A 25,599-nucleotide genomic window follows, 5' to 3' on the forward strand; every position below is an offset into this window, starting at 1 on the left:
TGTTCCAATAAATTCACGTCCCATATATATAAAAAAATCATAGAATTCAGTCTCTTGAAATTATAGCTAGATTACGTGTCTTCCAGAATGTTGTGTTTCATCTCCATCAGTTTATCTGTCAGGAGTACCTTCTCTGTTGATTCTTCTGTGAGGAATATTAACTAGTTGTGCTATTGACATCGTTGTTATTTAGGTGGTGCTTTCTGTAAGACATACAGGAGGCTGTGAGAGCCAGCGATTCTCTCTTGAGACTGAGGGCTGTTAGCTCTTGTGGATGGCAGTTAGCTCTGGGGCCTGTGTCCAGCTTCTCCCTTCTTTTTATACCATGGATGACATATCAACATTTCTTACCATAGGATTGGTCCTATGTTGTCAAAACAATCAGACTTAAATTTAGAGATAGTAGGAACTGCAGATGCTGGAGAATCTGAGATAACAAGGTGTAGAGCTGGATGAACACAGCAGGCCAAGCAGCATCAGAGGAGCAGGAAGGCTGACGTTTCAGGCCTAGACCCTTCTTCAGAAAACTTAAATTTAATAGGTTTTTGGGATCTAAGTACCTGGTTCAAATTGTTTGGCTAAATTCAAATGCCTGTTGTCTTGGTAAAAAGCTGCTGCTTGGCCTGCTAACTGTTTGGCCTTTCGATACAAATGTTTCAATTGCTGGGTGCTGTCTGTGTACTTGTAGACTTTCAAGCTGCTGCTCACAGGCATCCATTTTAAATCACTAAGCACAGAAAAAGCACATGATCTTTTAAAGGAACCATGCAATGCTTTTCCCTCTAGCATTTTACAAACACTGAATTCTAACCTTCTGCCTCCCAATCCACAAGTACTCTACCCAATTTCGCAACAGCTTTGCTCTGATTCACTTTGAGGACACATTTGCACTTCAGTGCTACAACTCAGGCTGTACCAGCAACTATTATTGTTATGCTGCTGCTAGGACACTGCACATTCAGGGACATGCACTCGGCTCTTGGTCTGGAACAGGCTGCATCTTTGGACTTTGTGCTCAGTGCTATAGCATTCACACATTTTAAAAAGCATACCTGGAAACTGAGAACATCCTTGCCTTGAATTGATTTCCCTTAGCCTTTTGTGCTCCGTCAGTCAGGAAAACGAGGCTTATATTATAGCCTTGCCTGGAAAACCCGATAGCTTGTCATTGTTGTTAGTAGGCATCAGTTAGTCTAAGGGGGTCACCCAGTGGGTGCTGGTATAGTTTGCCAATGGCAGCCTCCACTATCAGTCCAGGAACTTGGAAACATCAGTCAGTTAACTACTTGGGGCAGTCAGATTCAGGATATTGTCCACACACATCCCATTCACAAGGACCTCCAGGTTCCTGCCCACACAGCAGGGCACCAATTTCCTCCCGGGCTGTGGTCAGAACAAATGTGAGGAACCATACAGGGCACTTCCGAACTGGTGGTGCTTGTCCAGATGTGGCTCCTGTGCTAAGGATGACGGTGAATTCTAGGATATCTACTGAGTAGTGAGCTGTTCTGAGAATGGTGAATGCTAAGATGGGATCAGAAATGGACATAAGGAACGCCGTGGGGCAGGGTAGTTTATTATGAGGCGCATTTGGTAAGATATGGCGAGAAAACCCACAAGGGCTTATGGCAAAAATCCTTCCAAAAATTCAGTACAACTTGAACCTCTCCAAAACAATATAAGATTAATCTGTTGGCATCAGGTTTAACTTCCTAGCAAACTTCTGATCACAGGTCTGCCCATCACTAAGGTGACCTATTTCCCCCTTCAAAGTGGTTGCCTGGCTCACTTCATCTAGTAGTGAAGTCCCCATCCATGTCTTTATCACCTCCGTGCTTGATTTTCTGATGCACTTCCATTCAGCCTCCCATGTTCTGCCCATCAAAAACTTGAGGTCATCCAAATCTTTGCTGTCCATGATCTAAACTCAGCCATCAATCCTGTTGTTTTTCGCTAAGCAAAGCCTCAATTTAAAATTCTGATCCTTGTTTTCAAGTATCACCTCTCTCTACGCCTGGAATCTCCTTCAGCCCCACAGCCTTCTGAGATATCTGCAGTTGTCTCATTCTCATATGTTAAGCATCCTGGTCTTCAGCACTTCAACATTGGTGGCCATGTCTTCAGATCCTACATCCTAAGCTCAGGGAAAGTTCTTTGTCTCTCTATCTTCCCTTTTCTCCTTTAAGACACTGCTTAAACTTACTTCTTTGACAAAAACTTGGGTGACCTGACTGAACATCTTCAAATTTTACTTTATAACACTCCTGTGACTCGCCTTGGAATTATTCAGTACAAAGTGCTACATGAAAACAAGTTGTGGTTTTGTTGAGAAATTAATCCCAGTTTATGGTTCCATCACTTCAGAGTTTTCAAGAGTAGGAAACATCTGCTGAGTCAGCTGTGCTGCCTCCAATTTATAAACTTTATTTTTGAACGTGTGTCAATTCTGTCAAGCCCATATTTATTTCCAGTTCACAGCTTCTCTGACAATTAATAATGCACCTTCTTTTAAACTGCTTTAGTGCTCATGATGATGCTGCCTAAACAATGGTGTTAAACAAGGAATGCTATGACTTTTACTCAGTGACGATGAAGGAATGGCAATGTGGAGTAAAATTCTGAGGATGGGTCATCGGACCCGAAACGTTAACTCTGTTTTTTCCCTTCACAGATGCTGCCAGACCTGCTGAGCTTCTCCAGCAACTTTATTTTTGTTGTTGTTGTGGGGTAAAATTAGTCTTGGGTCGTAATCTATATAAAAGGAAATTTGATGGAGTGTGAAATGGGTTGTCAATTCACTGCAGTACATTTTGTATCCAATACAAGAGGAGTTTCATCTCCTCTGTGTCCAAATTGGGATGTTATATGACTTGAATTTGGTGATGTTCCCATTATCTTACTGCTGTAGTTTTGGTGATTGAGGTTGCAGAGCTGGAAGTTGTACTCCTAATAAGCTTGGCAAGTTGCTTCAGTACATCTTAAAGACTCATCTGCATGAAATCCACAATGTGCTGAAAAGGAGGTGGACATTGACACCAGTGGCATTTGTGCTGAACAGGTGAACTGGTCAGGTCTGAGTGGTGTACAGCCATTGCTGCGGCCATACGCATCCAAGTCAATGTGTGGGTTCAGTAATACGCCTGAATTGAGCCTTGCAGATGTGGGTGAAATGTACACCTCTGGAGCATGCTGAGGTGAACATTAGTCTTTAAGAATATTTTTATCTGCACTTTGATTGAAAATATTTTGACTTATCAATGATTCCCTCAACAGAAACAAGGTCCAATTAATCTTTTGTTGCACCATCTGGTTCGAGACATGAAACAGGTAAAAATGACTGACAGCATAAGCAGTGTAATTAAGTGTATTTATGAGAGAGAACACCATCACCAAGAAAGGCAGCCAGATCAACTGCCAGTCAGGCAGTGAAATGATCACCTGGTGGGCTTTCCAGTCAGTCACTTCTTGGGACAGTGATGCTACATCCTGCCTGAAGCTGTCAGCTTATCAGATACCAGTAGCCTTTGTGAGCAGCAGTTCTGTTTCAGAGGGTGAGGTTGTTGGCTGCATGGCAGACCAGAGGAATGGGAAAATAAGTTACATTTTGGCGAGTAGGAATTTACAAAGTGGAGTCACACAAAGAGGGGGCAACCCAGTGTATTGGAGGTAAGGGTAGGGTGTTGGCTATCAGCTTCCACCCCCTGCCCCACTAACTGTGCTCCCAATTGCCCCTAGATCGGGGAAGATCGAGGCCCCTCCACCTCAGCAGGCAGCCCACCCCACTTTACCAGCTGGGAAAGCTGCTACATTTAATGCCTGCTGAGAGAACAATGATTTGAGCTGGTGATGGGATGATGCCCATAAGCGGTTGTTAATTGACTGCTAAAGGCCTTAATTGGGGACAAGTCAAGAAGGTTGAGCATGGGTCTTCTTACTCAGAACTTAATTTCTGAGGTTGCAGGAAAGGGATGATCATTTGCCCATCTCAGTACCTTCTCTGCTGCTTCTTGAGAGGGGAAGATTCCATGGTTACCCTGTAAACCATTGCTGGACTGGTTTTCTATTCTATAGAAACCGATGAATCAGGTATGGATGGCATTCTTACAATGTCGTTAAGACACATGACTATTTAATCCCTATTGGCAAGTCCAGTTCTTAACAGTTAGTATTTTCCTCCAATAATTTCGTTCCTTCCTCCTTTATTGGGACACAACTAGTTCCATGTAATTATAGCAGCTGAGCAACAGAAATAGGTTACTCAGCTTCTTGGCCCTGATATTCTGTTATTCAGTTAGATTATGGCTGATGTGTACCTTAACTCCACTCACCTGTATTGATTTCATAAACCTTCAAACCTTTCCGAAATAACATTGTCTCAATCCTTGTGTTGCAATTGTCAATTCGACTATCCTCAACAACATGTGGGGAAAGAGTTTCTGAATTCCATAATGCTTTCTTTGAAGAAATGCTGTCAGATATTACACCTGAATGGCCTAGCTCTGAACCAATTTTCTCTCCAGAATTTCCCATGTGAGGACAGTTTCTGTCCATCTAAATTAGGAACCTCAGTCAGTGGATAGTGTATGGAGCTGATTTCAAACTGCCAAAATTATGTTTTTTGCAACTCTTTTCAGTTGAAAGCTTTTGCAATCTGTTTTATTTGTCTAGCTTATTTACATTCTCATCTTTTTTTTTAATCTCTTCATCAATTTGCTGATCCTTTGCTGGTTTTTAAAATTTTCTTGATCATCTCTCTTTTTACTTTTTGGGGACACAATAAACTTTTTTAAAAAAATCTAAAACCATCTTTAACTTCACTTTTTATCCATGGTTATAGTACTTTGCCAGTAGTTTTTTTTTAGTCCCTGTAGAAATGTAAAGGCTTTATCAATCAAGGAATGAATCTTCAAATGCTTGCTATTACGATGACATAATGGTAGTGTCACTGGACGTGTGATTTATAGGCTCAGGCTGAGGTTCTGAGCAGATGTCTTCAATGCCAAAAAGGAGACTGATTTTAAAGTCTATGAATAAATCTGGAATTATAAAGCTAGCTTTAGTAATGGTGACAAGGATAACTATGCTGATTCTTGTTAAAAAAACATCTAGTTCAGTAATGTCCCTTGGGGAAGGAAATCTAACATCTAACAATCTAACGCATGTTAGATTAGATCCACAGCAACTACATTGACTCTTAACTGCTCTCTGAAATGGCCTGGCAAGTAACTTAATTCAAGAGCATTCAGGAATGGGCAACAAGTGCTGGCCTTGCCAATGATACCTACACCTAATGAAAAGAACTCCTGATCTAGTTTATCGAACTACTATAACTAACTTTTCCTATACATTCATAAATTGCTACAAGGTTTAGGACTCCAGCTTCAAACTTAACTGAGTCAATCTCCTATCCAATATAAAATGCTCACTCTTCCACACAAGCTCATTTCTGCAAGGTTATTTGTAATTCTGTGTCATTGCACAATTATAGATCCAAAATAATTCCTAACTAGCGTTATAGCACAGAGCTTGAATATTGCTGATAGGAGAGACATGTTGTTGAAGATTTTGGTCTTGTACCGAAAAGGACAAAATGCAAAAAATATCAAAATTCAAATTGTCACAACAATTATACTGGAGGAGAAAAGAATGCTGATTGGTTGACAGGTCAACTCTGGTTGGCCAAGGAATTGCCATGGGGAACTGTAGGCTCACTGTGCTTTCACATAAATTATGTATGGGGCTTGAACATATTCTTTGCTTCAGTAATTATTAAAAAAGTTAAACTAGAAATTAAATGAAAGTAAGTTCCATCAGTAGGAAATGAAAAGATTGGGGAGAATTGTACGGCACAAATAAAATTGTATATATTATATTGAGAATTCTGATGCAAGCTTCTGTTCCTAGAGTAACCTTCCTCCTGGTTACAAAGTTACTTTGATTGACATTGGATTGGTGATGGAATACCTGGTAGGAGGTGCTTACAGAAGCCTCTATACACGGAAATCCTTCAGACTTCTGTATAATAGCCTCTACAGACAGCACAAGGTAAGGACCAGTTAGATACTCTCATGTCTTGTGGGGATAGTCTCATTACGTTTGGTAATGTCACATTAGATTATTAAATACTGTAAGGCTAATGCTATCCTAGACATTGGCCCAGATATTCTGATAGTCAGGGAGTCAGAGTAGCAGTAGTTGCACATCAGGACCATGTAAAATCCCCATGAAGCCAACTCTGTGGGAACTGTGTCAAAAATTAACATTTCCAGTGGGCAGTTCCACTGTATCTGGAACAGTCTGAAAAGAATTCTTATTGCTGGAAGTTTTGAAGAGTGCTGACTCGCATAACCTTTATAGTTAACCTGGAAATGTTAGAGGATTAAAATACTCCTCTAGCTCCTGAGTAACTATTAAACTGAAGCCCCGACTCACCACTGACACCTCAATTATGCCACCCTGACATTACCTGACCCCAGATCCCCCTGCAATCTGTCTCCGCCTCTAATCTGAATGGATCTGACTTTGCCTGCCCCCATATCTGCCGTCCAGACCTGACACACACATGCCACAGGCCTGAGCCTTCCCAGATGGCTTCATCCATCTTCCAGCTGGATGCGACATCACTCTACCACCCCGACTTGATCCGATACCCAGGCCTCTGCCACAGCCCCCTGAGACCTTACCCAGACTGACCCTGGTCAGACCCGACCCCATTTGGATCCGAGACGACAACGTCCCTGGTGTGAACCCATTCCATTCTGGTCCTGCCCTGGGCCAAACCCTCCATATGCAGTCTGACTCACCCATGCTCCAGCTCCCTCCCAGACATAACCCTGATGGAGACCTGACCTGGTACAACCTGCCCTCCTTTCCCTGACCTGACCCCACCCTGGCTCTGGCCAAACCTAAGCACTCATTCACTCACCTGGCATGCTGCTACCCTACTCACCTGGCACACTGCTACTCTACTCACCTGGCACTCTACCTCCCTCAGAACCTTACCAAACTGGTACACTAAATCTTCAGCTATGAGGCACCCTATCACGTAGCACCCTTAACCCTCACTGTGACCTAATCCCACACTTACATTAAAGCACCAACAGTTTCAAATGACCCGTCAAAGCGGCTGGCTGTGCTACTGAACATTTAAACCACAGAACGCTGATTGTTGCTAAGAGGGACGTGGTTTCTACGAAGATTTTCTTCCACACCCCTGTCCGTGAGTCTCCAATGTAGGAGTCACCTAAAGATAACTGGGTAATTATCAATCTGATTAGCATCAGAAGTAAGATTTCTGACCCTGATCAGAATATTTGGGTCCCATTTTTCGGATAACCGTGGGTCTCAGTTCTGGTATAGATTACATCAGAGTGGGTTAGTGTGGACTTGTTGGGCCGAAGGGCCTGTTTCCACACTCTAGGGATTCTATGCTTCTAGAAGCTAATTAGATTACGGTTATTCCTGCAACTGTAATTTATTGACATTTGAAGCAACTCTTTCCTCCCTTTTTTTTTGAGAGGCTGGATGTTTTTAGTGCAGATGATTTTGACATGCAGTCAAGTATCTAAAGTTTGGTGAAACACTTAGTGCCTTTGCCTCTGGGTCAATAGGTTATGAAGATGAGACATGCAACCAGGATTGAATGTTTAAAGTCTGTTGACAAGTGGATTGTCAGCTATGACAAAGCTTCTGATGGATGTTAAACTGACCTACCTGTTTCAAAAGATGCACATGAATTGGTGTTGATACTCAAATTAGAACAGATCTTTTGATGTTCTGGCAAATACTTCTCCCTCACTCTGTGCAAGAAGCAAAAACTGATTGACTTGTCATTCATCCAATGCCATTTACAGGACATTGTTGGTTTAGAATGTGCTGTGTTTCCCTATACAACTGTCACTATAATTAAAAACTGACTCATTGCTTGAAGCGCATTGAGTCATTTCAACCAATAAGTCAGAATCGTAGAATCCATACAGTGCGGCAAGAGGCTGTTCGGCCCATTGAATCTGCACTGACTGCCTGAAGAGCATCCCATTCAAGCACAGCCCCCTACCCTATCCCTGTAACCCTGCACTTACCATGGCCAATCCACCTAACCTGCACACCTTTGGACTGTGGGAGGAAACTGGAGCACCCAGCAGAAACCCATGCAGTCATGGGGAGAAAATGCAAAATCCTCACAGACAGTCACCCAAGGTTGGCATTGAACCCGGGTCCCTGGCGCTGTGAGGCAGCAGTGCTAACCACTAAGTCACCGTGCCGCCTGTGTGGCAAGTTATGAAGCAAATTTATTATTAATAAGTCATATTTGAGTATTATTGCCACAATATTTTGTTGGTTAGCATGGTAGAAAATCATTCATATTATTAATTGCTCATTAGGAAATGTATATGTCAACCAGCAGATATTTCTTCCAGTTTAAAGTGCAAATTTCCCTATTCTCCCTCACTGAGACTGGCAGCTTGAATCAGCCCATTAACATCTCTTAATTTACTCTAGTTTTGTGTAGCAGTTTTGCATTAGAAGCTGTAAAATAGATATAAAGGTCTGATTATATGCACTTTATCACTCAGTGCCAAGAAAGGATATTCAATTGGCTTTTCCAGTGTTAGTTAGAGATTTCTTCCATTCATGTGCAGTATCTACACACACACACATACGTGCACACACCATACACATGTGCACACACCACACATGTGCACACAGGCACACCTCACCTGCACACACACGTATACACACTCTCACTTCACGTGCACACACACTCACACCACATCTCTCACACACATGCTCACACGCACACACAGACACGCACACACACACACCATACGCACACACATGCATACACATACACACAAACACACACTCTTACAAAATCTATGGGTACACTGTACTGTACAAAGAACAGTGTTAGCAACTCACAGTCAGGAAGGTAGGATTTTAATATTGTCCTTTCATATTGCAGATAAATGTATAATAGATAAAATGAATTGATTCTCAAACACATGACCAGTATAATTGTACATATATCATTTATACATGGAGCTAAAGAAGAAATATCTTTTCCGCAGCGAGTTAGACGTCATGCCGTCACCAGTTTCACTCAAAGCTGGAGCAACCATTCCCTGAATCAGAACCGAGAACCAGCTGCCAGAGTGCAAAGTGATGAGCAGAGGCTTCACTCTCAGTTTATTAGAACAGCTCAGCCATACAAACGCAAGGTAAACCCTTCCTTTACATTTCCTCATTATCAGTGTTAACTTTTACATTTCCTTTGCAGTATGACTTGAAGTAAGATGATAACAAATAGACAAATCAAACTAAATTTTCCCCAATCCTTAACATACAATATGTTAATCAAGTCTGTCAAATTCAGATGATTGAGAACATGTAACCTATTTATTTCCTTATATTGTTAAACTTCTATGAAACATATAATGGAATGGAAACAATGTTGCCAAAATAAGTAAAACTTCACCTCAAATGGCTTCACAATGAAAAAAGATTTTTAAACGAAATTGAAATTGTGTTTTAGTTGCATACATTGTAATACATACTGGCGCTATAAATTGTAGAGATGATCATTATCAGTTGGGCCCATTGCAGAAAGTTTGGTACAAATGCCACTTAGCTAATAATACTGCAATTTTGTTAAGTTCAATTTCAGCCCATGTATCTCAATTCAGTGTTATTACATTCCATCACTGGGTGTTATTGATTTTTTTGTTAAATAAAATGAACAAAGTTTGAGAAGCCAAAGAAGAGAGTACTTTCCTCCATTTTGATTTTCTGAACTTATGCAAAATTGTGCCCTTGGATTTATGTTGACTAAACATGGAAGGTATGAATGCAACTTTAAGACAGTAAGAAGGGCAGGTGTTGGAAGCTAGATGTGGAGCTGGAAAAGCACAGCAGGTCAGACAGCACCCAAAGAGCAGGAAAGTCAACATTTCGGGCCAAAATATTGACTTTCCTGCTCCTTGGATGCTGTCTGACTGGCTGTGCTTTTCCAGCTCCACATTTATTGACTGAATACAACATTAATTTGATAATTGCATATCTGAGTGCCTGGGAAAGAACTGGGAGGATGTAGTTGAGAAACATTGAAGGAAGTTCAAAATTTAGTCACAAAGTCAGATATCAGATTCTGATGCAAGTTAAGACCATATTTGTAGGGATATCCTTTTATATTTTAGAAGGTTTCCTATACTCATATACAATTTCTGTGCTCTTCCCCAGTGTTGAGGATATGTCGAAGGAGAGTCAGTGGACCTGAAATGGTAACTCTGATTTCTCTCCATAGATACTGCCAAATTTGCTGAGTTTTTCCAGCAATTTCTGATTATGTTTCTGATTTCCAGCATCTGCAGTTCTTTTGGTTTTTTTGACAAAAGGAAACAATTGATTTGTAAACAAAAACTGGAACAGTTTCTCTCCTCTCCCCGTGCCTTATCATCTTTCAAGAGAAGTGCCCAGAGATAAAGCAACTTGGGAAAGTAATCATTCACAGAGAACTGAAAGTTATCCAAATCTTACTACCAATGAGAAACTAAGTCAACAGCTAAACAGCTGTGGACTCGAGCTTCATTCTTGCAACTAAAAGAATTAAGAACTATTAAACTGCATTTACTTTTGTCTTCCTTTTTGTACAAGACCCCTCCCCTCTTATTTTAAACTTATGTTTATGTGTGTTTGATGTCACATTCTTACTCCTTTTTTAAGGTTGTAAGTTGTAAAAATTCTTTCTTTCACTCAAGTAAACCTTGATAATTGCTTAATTTATAGTAAGCTAAGTTTTAATTGAGGTGTGATTGCTGCATGCTAAAGAAATTGTGACAGATGGAGAAATGGTGGGAGATAGCTGATTCCCCGCTCCTTTGATTAAATTACATTCCATCCTATCCTTAGATGATTGGTAAGATCCAGTGCTTAGTCTGCAATGATGTTGCTACTTTCCAACCACTTTAAATTGTGACATTTTTCACAGGAAAAGCCAACTTCAAGCAGTAAGTCAAAAAGGAACCAGAAAAACGGTTTGAATTATACAGTGGAGCACGATTCTGCAGGTTTTATCTATCCCTACAATGACCTGTTGGTGTGGGCTGTGTTGATGAAACGTCAGAGGATGGCCATGTTCTTCTGGCAGCATGGAGAAGAAGCCATGGCTAAGGCAGTCGTGGCCTGCAAACTGTACAGGGCAATGGCTCATGAGGCAAAGCAGAGCAACATGATGGATGACATTTCGGAGCAGCTAAAACAGTATTCCACGTAGGATTGACCATTATTCACTTTTCTCTTAAATAACAGCAATGTGTTGAAATGGCTAAGAATGAAACTTGACTCGATTGCAAATCAAGTTGTAATATTCCATATGCTGTCTGAAAACGGTCTACCATAAAATCATAAGAAATAGTGGCGGGAGTGGGCCAGTTAGCATTTGATTAGGTCATGAAAGATGAGATTGTGGCCTTAACTCTACTTTCCTGCTTGCTGCGCTCCCCCCTCCCCCCCCCCCCCATTGACCCCCAACCCCTTGATTCCTTGTAAAACAGCTTTGTGTAGTCAATAAATCAACCTACACTGCTCTCTGTGAAAGAGAATTTCAAAGACTAATGATCCTCTGAGAGAAGAAATTTCTTCTCATCTCAATCTTAAATGAATGTGCCTTATTCTAAAACAATACCTGCTCGTTCTAGATTCCCCCATAATCTGGAACATCATCTCAGAATCTACAAGCCCCTTCAGAACCTTATATGTTTCAATAAGGTTGCTTCTTAATCTTCTAAATTTGATTGAATGCAAGCCCAAACTCCACTCTTTTCCTCATATGACAACACCTTCATCTCAGGAATCAATCTAGTCAACCTTTACTTCATAGATAGAATCCCTACAGTGTGGAAACAGGCCCTTCGGCCCAACAAGTCCACACTGAACCTCAGAGCATCCCACCCAGACCCATCCCCCTATAACCCACCTAATATACACCTCCCTGAACACTACGGCCAATTTAGCCTGGCCAATCCACTGAGCCTGCACACCTTTGGACTGCTTCTGTCACTGATCTGCTTCCAATGAAAATATAGCCCTCCTTAGGGAGGAGAGCAAAGTTTCACACACTATTCAATGATTATTGGATTTTCTTCCATGCTAACTTTCTGTCATTCATGTACAAGATACGTGAATCTCCCTGTATTAAAACGTTCTGCACTCTCTCCATTTAAATAGTCAGTTTCTCTATTCTTCACACAATGTATCTATATCCTTTTCTTTAGGATATATGCCACACTGGGCCTGTTCACTGGCTGGGGAGTTGGTAGCAACACCCCTGCAAGCATTCCACACTCCCAACCTGATTTATTGTAGTACCAACTCACCTGACACATTATAATATGCCATCTTAAATGTATATCTGTTGTGCATGGCATATAACTTAATGAATATTAAGGTCTAAGCGTAGTGTACTTCTTGGCTTATTTGTAGCCTCTCTTCTCATTCCAAGAAATAAAAGGGAAAATGATTGAATGGTTTAAGGCTTTTTTCATGTATATTAACATGTATTTACTTTGGTATTTCGAACTATTGAATATGGTAAACCTTCAGATTAAGACCATAAGAGATAGGAACAGAAGTTGGCTGTTTGGCCTCTCGAGCCTGCTCCACCATTCAATAGGATCATGGCTGATCCAATACTCCCCACATCCACTTTCCTGCATTTTCCCCATGACTTTTGATACCCCTACTGATCAAGAATCTATCTATCTCAGTCTCATCTCTGTGTGGCAAGGAGTTTCAAAGACTCTCAATCCTTTGAGAGAAGAAATCCCTGCTCATCCCAGACTTCTTAAATTGACACCCCTTTATTCTGAGCCTAGGCCCCTTGGTCCTAAACTCTCACTTGAGGGGAAACATTCTCTCAGAATTTAGCCTGTCAGCCCCTATTAGCTACTGGACAGGATTTTGAAGTACCTTAGAAAAGTAGGTACTTAAATGCTTGGTGACATAGTCCTGTTTACCTGGCAGGTTGCATGAAAATTTAATCCATGTCTGCCACTGGTTGAACACCGGCCTTAGCAATGATGAGACCATTAAATAGCCGCTTGAATCCTTTAAAGGATAATGCACTTCTGGGGAAGAATCAAATTCTACTCTTTGTATTGACCTCACAACCTGCTTTCCTACTGATCTTACTTATCACCTGATTTGGCTACAATATAAGCTGGTCCTCAACCAAGTTGTTAACATAGATCAGAACTATGTAAGGTCCCAGCGCTGATTTCTTTTGTATTCCATGCATCAGATGCATATCTGCATCCTCACAAGAAATAATTTTCCTCTGCTTTGAACATTCACTGTTAAGCGGCTTTCAAATTAAGCAATATATTATTAAATAAGAGCACATGAAATCGAAGATGCAAGAGGCCATTTGGCCCTTTGAGCCTTGCTTGTCAACAACAAGATCACAGTTGATTGTTTTTACCTCAACCCTATTTTCCTTCACTGTCTCAAAATGCATTATTATCCTTAGCTCCTCAAAATCTGTTTGTGTTTGTCTTACTCTGTGCTCAGTTTTGAGCATCCATTGCTCTGTGGAGTTGAGATTCCAATGATTCATAATTTCCACCTAGATTTTCACTCTGATGCATTGGTCTGAGAGGATATTAGATCCCCACTCTAGCAAGGCAGGATGGCTGTCTCCTTGTCAAATTGCTAGTTGAAATGTTTAAATAATAAAATCCATGTCTTGCCTATAGCAGTACAGCTTTCAAATCGAGTATGAATCTCTAAGATGGAGCCTGTTGTCTTTAGGTTTCAGAGATCTATGTGTGTCTGACTCAGGAGCAGGGAGAGAAACAACAGGTCCTGTTGATGTTCTTGGCCTGGGCTCTCAGAGTCTGTGACAAGCACAGTAGCCCTACCCCTGACCTGAGCACAATGCTCGCTCCCCCGCCACAGAACCCCAGGCTCCAGTAATTGGACCCTGATGTAACCCCACCGATCTGGACCCTGGTATGACATGGCCATCTGCAGTGATGGTATGTTTAGAATCAAATGCCAAAATAGACAAACTTAGTTGATTTGTATTCACTTCACATCAGCAAGATGTGAAATGACCTGCTCCCGTTCCTATTGTGATTCAGCTCTGCGTACTGTTTTTCTGAACTTTGTGTCTCAGTTCATAGGCAGAAGTATTGTCCCTCAAGTTTTTTTAAAATCAAAATATGTGCAGGAAATGTGCCTAAAAAGCATATAAAACTCATGTTGAATGCTCACCACACCTCTCCATCCCTACCCACCATGTATTTGTATTGTAACCTTTAGTAAGTTAGCATGGTAACGTATATCGTGAGACAATAGATCTTCAACAGCAGTGTGAAGGAAATGTCCACAGGCAATCTCTCATTTTACTATTGGGTTGACTCACCATACACTATTATTTCCGCTTATATTCACAGCAATATTGCTACCACTGTGTTTAAAACTTTATGACTGTAAAATGGTTTGTTGTTGATTGTTATAGACAGAAGTATTTTGTTTTTAAAACAAGATTACTTCTTTCCTTCTTCCATGCACAATTGACCTCATATCCCAGGGAATTTGGACAGCTTGCTGTGGATCTTTTAGACCAAGCGTTCAAACAGAATGAGCGAATGGCAATGAAACTGCTGACATATGAGCTGAAGAACTGGAGCAACTCCACATGTTTGAAACTGGCAGTGTCATCTGGCCTTCGGCCCTTTGTCTCCCACACATGCACTCAGATGCTCTTGACTGATATCTGGATGGGACGGCTGAATATGAGGAAGAACTCATGGTTTAAGGTAAAGGGACAGCAGTGGGGCAGGGAATATCTGTTTCTCCTGAATTGCTGTTTCATCTATAACAGTTTCAGGATCCAGTCTTGTAATGGCTTTTCGTCTCCTAGATTGACAATGTCCATCTTGTTAGAATTTGTTGATTCTAATCCTCAAATTTCTAAGCCTCCAGTGATTCCATTTAAAAAAAACTTCTTTCAAGGGATGTGGAGGTCACTGGCTGGGCCAGCATTTATTACACGTCCCTAATAATCCTTGAGAAGATAGTTGTGAGCTGCCTTCTTGAATTGCTGTTGTCTTTGCAGTGTAGGTGCACTTATGGTGTTTTAGGAAGAAGTTTCCAGGATTTTGATCCAACAACATGCAGGGAATGGTATTTTAGTTCCAAGTCAGGAAAGTATATGTTTGGTGAAGACCTTGTAGGTGGTGCTATTGCCCAGCTCTTTCTAGGTGACAGAGTTTGAGAGTTTGGAAGGTGATGTCAAAGAAGTCTAGGTGTGTTGCCGCAGTGCATCTTGTATAAACTCTGCACTAGGCATCAATGCTTGAGTGAGTAAATTTTTAAACTGGTGAATTGGGTGCCAGTTAAGCTCCTCTGTTGAGTCCTGTTGTTACAGCAGCTGAAGATGGCTGAGCCAAGGACACAACCCTGCAGAAGACCTGCAGAAATGTACTTGGGCTAAGATGGTTCACCTTGCAACAACTTATAATCATCTTCGTTTGTGCTAGGTATGACTTCGAACATTGGAGACTTTTCCCCGACTCCTATTGACTTGAGTTTTGCACGGACTATTTGATTTCACACTCGGTCAAATGCTGCTTTGATGTCAGGAGCAGTCACTCTCACCTCATCTCTGGAGGTCGGCGCTTTTGCCAGTGTTTGGACAAAGGGTGTAATGAGGTCTGAAACTGAGTGGCACTGGCAGTACAGAAACTGATATTGATGAACAGGTTATGGTTGCAGATTAGACAGAACAATTAGAACAGATCTCCTCATTTAACTGGTATCTTGTCAGCCTGTTGTTTTCAGAACAATGTGTCTGAACTTAGTATGAAAAGAATTAGTTATTTTATTTTATAAACGTTTGATCCTATCCTGTATTTCATGAATTGTGAAACATTTCACCAACAGCGTCCTCTACATTATTGCTAATTTTATTGTCTTAAATACCTTTGGATGTGTTCCATATGGTTTATAAATATTTAAGAGTGAATTTTAATGATCATGTTGAGATAATTTTTAAGTTCTTTGTGAACCTGTTTCTCCACTATGGTTCCAACTCATAAGAAGGTCAATTCTCCCAATGGCTATGTTGAAAACTGCAATAAACAACGTGCGTGCTGCCTTATTATTTCTCTCACTCTGCTGCTTCATGGCTGAAGTGCCCATTTGTTCTTTAAACATTGCCTATGGTGAATTATGGAATCGTGTCCTCGCAAGAATCAGCAGCTGAAATGGAAAAAGTTTAACAAGAATGCCTGGGTACATAAAAATTCTTTAAGGCAGCTGATGAACTGATTGGAAATAGTCTGTAACACTTTCCAGTTTCTGGAACTTTCTGAATGACAAACAGATAACACTTATCCATCTTGTATATCCCAGACTACAAATCAGATTAATTGGAGATAAAGTCAATACAGAAGAAAATTAAATAAAGTGGACACATAAAATAATTCATTTTTCTTAGCAAATGTAATGCAAAATAATACAGTAACTTGAAGTACTGTTGATCTTGGAAATAACAGTGTTACCATCCAAGGTGCAAACTATATGCACCAATTTATGGTCCGCTGGCTAGTTCATCTACCGGCAAGGCTAAAACTCAATAAAAATGAAAAGAATCTAAAACAGAGTAGCAATTCTTCACTGCTTTGAAGTCTGAGCTGAAACAAAATCAAGATAGGTTCCTCTGCAGTCAATAAAACGGTCAGTCAAAGTATAGTCAAAAGCACAAAAATTGTCTGGCAAGTTTTGCTGCTATAATATTTAGCAGCTCTGATTAAATGATGGTTGCATTCCTTCACTTCTGATAAGCTGCATCCAACATCCATAATGGCCGACCTCAGTGATTCTTTTAAACTAATCATCTTGTCATGATACAATCTTGTCAGAAAACTGATGGAAGGACAATAACTTGAAATATATATACTATTTCCCTCTCCCCAGATACTGCCAGATCTGCTAAGTACTTCCAGAAATTTCTGTTTAATTTGCATCTGCAGTGTTTTGTTCTTGATGTGGTATCAGCTAGATATAATGTTTCGTTATAAAATCCTCTCCTGCAATATTTGTCTCTTTTTAATTATTTATCCTTCTGCCATATAGATTCTCAGAAGCTCTTGTTATAATTATTCTTTTAAAACCATGGGTACTACTAGTGCTGTCAATGGGTTTCTTTGTAGAAACCTCCTGTATCTCATGATCTCTAAATAGCAGAGTAGGTTTGAGGGCCAAATGGCCAACTCCTATTCCTAACTGATATGCATGTGCATATGTTTGTAGTTAACATTTATACCACACACTTGTCAAGTAATAAACCTCTCCCAATAAGAAAAAATCTAACTGTTACCTTTGACATTCAATAACGTCACCACTGAATCCCATTATCATTGACTGAAAACTGAACTGGACCACCCATATAAATTCTGTGGCTACAAGACCAGGTCTTTTGCCATAAGTAACTCGCCTTCTGATTCCTCAAAGTTTGTCCATCATCTACAAGGCACAAGTCGGGAGTGTGACTCTTCATTTGCCTGGATGAGTATGCCTCCAGTAATACTCTAAAAGCTTCACACCATCCAGAGCAATGCAAATAGCTTTATCTATCCCTCCCCCACCCACCCCTGGCCAACACCTTCAACCGGATATATAGTGACAGAAGTATGGACCATCTACAAGATACACTGCAACAATTCAACGAGGCTGATTAAGCAGCACCTTCCAAACCTGCAAACTCTACCACCAAGGACCACGGCAGCAGGTACATGGGAACACCAACACTGCAAGTTCCTGTCCAAGCCACTCACTATCCTGTCTTGCAAAAATATCGGTACTTTAGCTCTGTCACTGGGTCAAAATCCTAGAGCTTCCTTTCTTATGGCACTATGTGTGTTCTTACACCATCAATTCAAGAAGGCAGAACTTAATTTTGGTGGAGTCACAAAGGCATCAAGGCTTATGTACTTCATCAACCCACTGAATTAATTACCCTTTTCACCTCCTCCATTTCTGGAGAGAGAAGATTCCGCCCAATGTTTCAGATCAATGACCTTTTTTCAGCATCTTCCATTTTTATCGCACTGACTTTATGCGCCTTTGTACAATACTGATTGTGAAAACAGTGAAACAGAGGTTTAGAATACGATGGATTCGACAGTTAAAAGAGCAGAAATTTTTCTATGTTTAATTGATCTGAGAAAGTACATTAACAATTGGTTTTGCAGGTGCACTATTCAGATATTTTGTTGTAATTGTCTATTTTAATGTGGCTTCTTTTATCCATTAGGTCATTTTGAGCATTCTTCTTCCTCCCACCATTCTGATGCTGGAGTTTAAGAGCAAGGCTGAAATGTCCCACATACCTCAATCTCAGGAGTTTCATCAGTTTGCTCGACAATGCAGTGCACAAAACTCCAGTGCTGCTAAGGACGATCAATCTTCTGTAAGTGTAATGGTTTGCCTTAAAACACCTTGGAATGAAATATTTGCTACATTGTGTGGCTTTTACCCAGAATTTGCCAAACTAGCACAAAATATCAGGAACTTTACTGACAGATTGAATTTCCATGATTCTTTGCATTAATCTTTGAAACAAAATCACTCTAGAAACCGCATCTGTCGATAAAACTGGCATATTGAATTACACACCTTTGTGAGGTCCTCCTAATTATGTCCATTTGTAGGTCTTCAGAGAAGAATATAAAATTAATAAGAATTTTTATAAGATACTGGAAAAACTCAGCAATTAAGGTGGAATTTGGAGAAGCAAACAAATTTAATGTTTCAAGTTGCTGATCTTTTATTAGAATTGATGGGAAATAGAAATTTAAGAGATTTTAAGTCTGTGTACGAGAAGGAAGGGACAAAAAGGACAAAGAATATGAGTTGTGAAAGGTGAAGGCCAGTGGAGATTTAAGAAGAAAGAATTTCATTATGCAACAGCAAAAAAGTGTAGTGAAGAAACAAGGGTTGTGTTCAAATGGGGCGTTAATAAATTGAATTGTATGCTACAATTTACTTGTCATTCAGTTTTAATTTGTTTCTCTTGCCCCCGCTCCCCTTCCACCCAGTTTACAAATTCTTACTCTCCATTTCTATTCAGTTCTAATGAAATGTCATCTCCACAAATGTTGCCAAACCTAATGGGTTTTTTCCAGCATTTTTGTATTCTTATTTCAGGTTTGCAGCAGTTGCAGTATTTTGCTTTTCTCTTAAAACTAATGTTTTTCAGATGAGATTTTATCATGTATTTTTGAAAAATTTTTAAATTTATATTTTTAATTTATATAGAAATGGACTATGGTGCACCAATGCAATTAATAAATAATTTTGTATGGTGTTTTTAAATGTAATTTTCAACTAATTTTAGGCTATTCAAAAGGTGACAGACCAGATACTTCTGATTAAATTTTTTTTTTTGGAAAAATCTATTTTCAGTTGTACTAGTGAAACTGTGTCAGGCTACCATTCTTAAATATGTTAAGAGATAATTTAAGAAAAAAATTGTCTTAAAATATGTTGTAAAATGCTGCCTGTCTGTCTGGTTTATGAACGATCACAGGCTTGAATCCAAACTCATTACATACCACTTAGAAGATAACCCATTACCTTTTTACGTCTACTTATTTTCACTTTGGATTGCATTCCTCACTCATATATTTTAAATATCTATTCAATAGTCTGCAATAGTCATGTCAAGAGTGCTTTCTATTTCTCGAAGATGGAGTTTGATACAGAGACTGGCCCAGAAAAGTCTGCGAATGAAGTCATCAGTACAAGACAAAAAGGACTGCCTTGGACGAGAAAAGCTTATGAATTCTACAGTGCCCCGATTGTCAAGTTCTGGTTCCATACGGTTTGTCTAACTCCACAGCCACTAACCAATTAGAGTATCCCATCGTGCTGATTGATATGATAGTCTGAGCAAACATCAATGGCAAAACAATAACTCACCTGTGGTTGCCTGCTAATTCATTTCAGCTGTTAGTAGTCTTCAAGTTTACTGGAAGTGGTCCTATGAAGGTTTAATAAGCAATGTTACAAAGTTCTCAAGGAAACTTTGAATTTGTGGTTTTTCATTTACCAAACAAAATGTTAGGTCTTGGATTTCTGCACTTAAATAAATAAATTCATCATTTCTTCCCTAGCATCCCAAACACCAGTTTACCTGATAGTATACCACATTTAGAAAATGACTGTACACTACAAGCAAAGTCCATCCTAGCGATTCACAGGAGTTTAATCTGTATTTGTCGGACAAAGGTGTGTCCTTGTTGAGTCACTGACCATGAGAATTTGCCCTTCTGCTGTAATAACTATATGAATTGTGGTCAAAGCTTTGATTTGCTACATGTGAACTTTGGACCTTTGAAGAAAATGCTGTGTTCATGGTAACCAAAAACTTCAAGGTGCCTTGGGCTAGTTATCACTACGATTAACAGGGTCTTTATGGGAAAAGATGCTTGGCAGAAACGTTTGATGAGCTCAGCAGCATACAAGATAGAGGAATGAAGTGTGGTAAAATACAGCAAATAGCCTTTTTTTTGATCAGAAGATGGAATTATCAGAACAACTTATGACTCTTGCCTAATTTTTGTGCCCAGTTCTTGGCAAAAATCTTCTTACAATAATTAACATTCCATTTAACACTTGTTTTTCATTTTATTCTCCACAGATAGCTTATTTGGGATTCCTGATGCTATTCACTTACACAGTGTTAGTGAAAATGGAACCTCTGCCCAGTGTCCAAGAATGGATTGTCACTGTCTACATTTTCAGTACGGCTGTGGAGAAAGCCAGAGAGGTGAATAAGGACCAGAATATTTTCTTCCAGTTTCTGAGAAAAATCAAGTGACTGCTTTTAAATAGCATGAACTGAGTGTCTATTTAATTCCGCGAGTTTTAGTAATGTTCCCAGTGACCTTTCTCTAAGGGGAGGAAGTGGCCTTTGCAATTGTGCTGTGCAAGGACGTTTCTCCTCTGGTGCCTTTCTAAGATTCTGGAATTTTCAATTCATGACACCACTGAAATATTTGACTTTGCTAAACAATACAAAGAGTGTAAGAATGCCTTGAGGTCAGTGCACTGATGCCAGCTTCACTAAAGTCTTGTTGAGTCATATTCAGTGTTTTATGACCAGCCACACACACATATTTCCATGTATCAGGCCCATGTGACAACCAAATGCTGTAAAATTTTACACACATATGCAGCTTATCACTTTTATCTTATTTTCTGCCATTAAATTAGGAGTTGTTCACAATGTCTCCAGGGCTCATTTATGACCTGTTAATGCACCACACTACATTTGCTCACTGAACCTGCAAATGTTCTCCCAAGACTTGGAACACTGAAGTCTCCTTGTATTTGAAATGAAAGTAGTAATAAGCCTGTATCGCATTAATGACCCAATTATACTGCAGTATTGTGTTTTCATGATGCATTTTTCAAATTGCACTGAGACAGAAACCTCTTTGTAACCCCAGCCTCTGTGCCATGTGGCATTTCAGTTCTCCATTCCTCTCCTATTTAGAAGTCCAAGACTTTACCTTTGATTGCTCCAGTGAAGCTGAATATAAGCTCAAATAATAGTACATTATCTTTCTACTTGGCGTTTTGCAGTCCTCTAATCCCAACAACGACTCTGAACAACTTCAGACCTTAACTAAAATTCTTATTTTATCTCTGGCTATCAGTGCTGACATGTGAGATGCTAGTTTATAGGCATGTGGAATAGGACCATACGAGTACTTGGAATAGACTTTCCCTTTCAAAACACAACAGACAGAATTTTCATTCAAGTCAGGAACATAGAGTCAGGCCAAGTCTCATCTTCACAAATCCAACTCTGAAGATATATGCCTCAGTCAGTCTAATTCACATTCTGGAGTGGAGATTTCAGGCTATTAACAGAAGTGGCCTACCAATCCTGGAAATAGTGCAGATGCAGCCACATTAGTGACCTTAGTGCAGCGCCAGGCTGTTTAAAACTGGCCTGGTGCTATTGGACTTGTAAGGTAAAAAATAAACCAAGTGCCTTCCAGCCCTCAACTCAGCCTAACATACTCCCTATGCCGTATCCATGCAAACTCATGCCACCTTATGAACCCTATCTACTTACTCTTTTGGCCCCGCATATCCCATATGCCCAGCTGTGCCCTTCTAACTGCCCTAATGGCCCCATGTACACCCTATGTTAACATAGTCCTAATTTGTGCCCTCCTCCTACTCACCAATAAAGGGCAGCCCTCCCACTACCACTGGAGCACATAGAGAGGTCACCAGGTTTCATTTGATGGTCCCTCCACAGGTTACTCCCAAAACAGGCAAATGCTGTTGGAGGTGGGATATGTTCAATTTGGCTCTGGGCAGGTGGCTCACTTGGCAGTTTTACAGCTGCTGCCAAATGGCATGGGTGGCAGGAACACAAGACGCACCTCTCCGTGCCACTTTGCCATCCTTCCATCCTCCTGTTATGGACCAGACCAAACTCCCTCAAAATATATTAAGAAGATAGGCTAGACCCTAACTTTTTCTTATTTTAGAGGTCAGTGTAAGGCATTGTAATTTGATTGGCCAAACTACTCAACTTTAAGTAAAACACACTTCACTTTTACACTACATTTAAAATACAGACAAAACAAAAAGATAAGAATTGGCTTAACTGTTACAATTGAAACACTGAACAAAATAATATATATATATAAACTATTACCAATTAAATGTTCTAATATAGTAATGTCCCTTAAACACATCCTTGACAAAAGCAAATTCAGTAAAATAGATTGTCTCTGCGATTCTAGTAGCAGGAAGGAAACCCAGCTTTTAGCCGTAACAGAGAGAAGAATAAGAGTCTCCACATACGGCTTCAAGACTCCAGCAAGTGCTACAAGTTAAAACTAAAAGTCCTAGTTCTGCAGGAGGTTGACCCCAACCATTCAGGCTGCTTCCAAACCCCAAAGCCTCACAAACTGTTTACTTCATTGGCTATGAGCAGAGCGCAGCACCTCTGTCTCAACCTTTCTTCATTAAAAATAAACCAGGATAAAATACACCTCTTAAAGCCATAGTATCATCACACTCCCACCTGTCCCCAAAGCCTGGTAAATCTTTGGCCACAATCTCAGTGGTGAAATTTCCAACCTTTTCACAAGGTCACTCTGCAGTTTACTCTGAGGTTACTCCCTTTAAGTCATCTCAACTTTTGCACCTGAAAAGGATGTACAATTCATAAACTTCCATGATGACCGGTTGGTGCAGTACTATTTAATACCACTGAGAGCCAAAGAATCTTTTTGAGAAAAGAATCCTATCATGTTTAATTCTATCCTTTACTATCGCTATTGTTTAGCAAAGGTTTTGTGACCTAATGCTGTCTATACAATGATGTCTATAATTAATAATGTATTCTCATTCAAGGTAAAAGTCTATTAGCCTGGAGATCTACTTTAAATAAGATAACTTTCAGCCTGCCCTATGTAAGGTAAATTTGGTCATGTTTCAAAAAATGTTTGATATATAGCACAGACCTATGACTGTTGTTTTGTGATAACTGTGTAATTCCTTAAAGATCAATGAACAGCTTGAAAAGATTCTCTGTGAGAGTATAACAGCAGGAGAAAGCTACTAATGCCTGGATTTTCAAGAAGCAACTCTGGACCTTTTTTTAAAATGATGGTGGGATCTAATTCTAGGGGTCTTGTCTCCATTTCTGACACCTCTAATTTTTATTGTCAGGGTAAGAGTATGGCCAGTAAGCTACTGCCCTTCCCCTTCAAACTGAGTGGTTTCCATTGAGAGAACAGGTATCTATGAGCCTGACCACCTGCTTCCCCACCTTTCTCTCTCTCTCTCCCTCTCACACACACACACATAGACACACCTACACGCCTAGAAGCACACCTACACACACTCACATACACATGCACATACATACACACACCCTACCTACCTACCTTCTGGGTGACTCTTTGTTCACATGTTCTCAGAGGAGTCGTGACCATTGTGTGGATTCAGGAACCTTTTGAAAGTTAAGTTCAAATTATCCTACTTATGACCTCCATCCCGCTTCCACATTCCCATGTCCTCTCTATTCTAACTCAATGCTAACTCATGCCCTCATGACTGCCATAATCCCCATCTCCATCCTAACTCATGTTGCCCATCCAAAACTATGGACCCTCATACCCTCCATGCCAAATCATGGCTCTTTAATACCCATTCACCCAGTATAAACTATGCACAAACCAATGAGCCATATAGTAACAATACCATGTGTACAATTGCTTAGAAAAGAAACAAATGCTTACAAATCATTTTAAGGGAAACAAAAAATGCTGTTCATACAACCCCACAAAAGTATCAATCAGACAGACCATTTAAGTACCAATAATAGAGGCTTTGAATACAGCTCTCAATCCTGCACAAATAAATCTTGAGACACTGACAAAAGAATTACAAGAAGAATAAAGTACAATAACCAGCTGATTATGTCTCCAGTATTCTCTACAGTTGACAAAGCAGAGACTCATGCTGAGATAATTCTTCTGAGAGTTTGGGCTTCCAGTCAAACATGCCTTATGAGGCTGCGTGGAAGAAATCTTTCAGCAGAACCCAACAGCCTCATTGTGCCTCACTTGGTTCAGGTGGAGCCCACCCTGACATTGAAGCTCCCTCCTGTCCCAGCATTGGTGCATGAAAAATAATTCTTCTTTTCCACATTTCTTTCAGCAAGTGTTCACCTTCTTAGTCTGCATCCTGCTCCACTGATTTGCTTGTGGCTGATGAAAGAATCCAGAACGTAGAAGCCTTGATATTCTGATATTTAATTGACCTTCTTATTCCAGGAACCTTCCAAACAAGACTTTATGTATACTTTGTCCAATGTTGTTGCCTTCAGCATGGACCACAAAAACAATCTGCTCCCACCTTCTTTGGTACCCTTCCAAGCCAGTTTGAGATGTCCTTCAGCTGGTGCAACTTAGGCAACATATTCGTTTGGAATCTACTTCCTGCGGAGAAAGCATACTTTATGTCCTACTAATCACTGAATTCTATTCAAAGACGATATGGAAGCTGGACTCATTTTATCTTCACTTTGACTTTTGTCATACAGATCTTCATATCAGAGCCAGGAAAGTTCAGCCGGAAGATTAAAGTTTGGGTCCAAGAGTACTGGAACGTCAATGATTCTGTGGCTATAGTCTTGTTTGTTATCGGGTTTGGCTTACGTTGGACTGACCACCCATTACAGGCAGCTGGAAAGATAATCTATTCCCTGGACTTTATATTTTGGTTTGTGAGGCTTCTGGATTTCTTTACAGTTAATCAACATGTAGGGCCATACCTGACAATGATTGGCAGAATGGCAAGTATTTTAAAACTTTTTGGTATGTATTTTCCTGTAAACGTATGCTGCTTTCACTATTTAAGATGTTATTTTACGAATCATTATATTTAGACCTATTTCTAATGACTTATTCTCATAGTCATATTAAATCCCATTTATGGGTAACAGTCAGGGGATGGAAAGGGAACAGGCAGACAGTGCAGGGATCCCCTGTGGCC

At 40.1% G+C, this 25,599-nt stretch overlaps 1 protein-coding gene across 1 annotated transcript in view; it reads left to right on the forward strand.

Annotated features, from left to right (window-relative positions):
- Positions 1-25,599, forward strand: part of LOC109928628 (transient receptor potential cation channel subfamily M member 6-like) — a 172,628-nt gene that overhangs the window by 72,776 nt on the left and 74,253 nt on the right. The window contains exons 13-21 of the mRNA XM_048593519.1: positions 3,274-3,327; positions 5,905-6,045; positions 9,072-9,221; positions 10,988-11,268; positions 14,591-14,819; positions 18,320-18,475; positions 19,754-19,888; positions 20,708-20,836; positions 25,148-25,421. Of these exons, the coding sequence (XP_048449476.1) occupies positions 3,274-3,327; positions 5,905-6,045; positions 9,072-9,221; positions 10,988-11,268; positions 14,591-14,819; positions 18,320-18,475; positions 19,754-19,888; positions 20,708-20,836; positions 25,148-25,421 (1,549 nt within the window). The remainder of the gene's footprint in view (positions 1-3,273; positions 3,328-5,904; positions 6,046-9,071; positions 9,222-10,987; positions 11,269-14,590; positions 14,820-18,319; positions 18,476-19,753; positions 19,889-20,707; positions 20,837-25,147; positions 25,422-25,599) is intronic.

This window comes from Rhincodon typus, chromosome 3 (assembly GCF_021869965.1).
Source record: "Rhincodon typus isolate 14 chromosome 3, sRhiTyp1.1, whole genome shotgun sequence".
NCBI lineage: Eukaryota > Metazoa > Chordata > Chondrichthyes > Orectolobiformes > Rhincodontidae > Rhincodon > Rhincodon typus.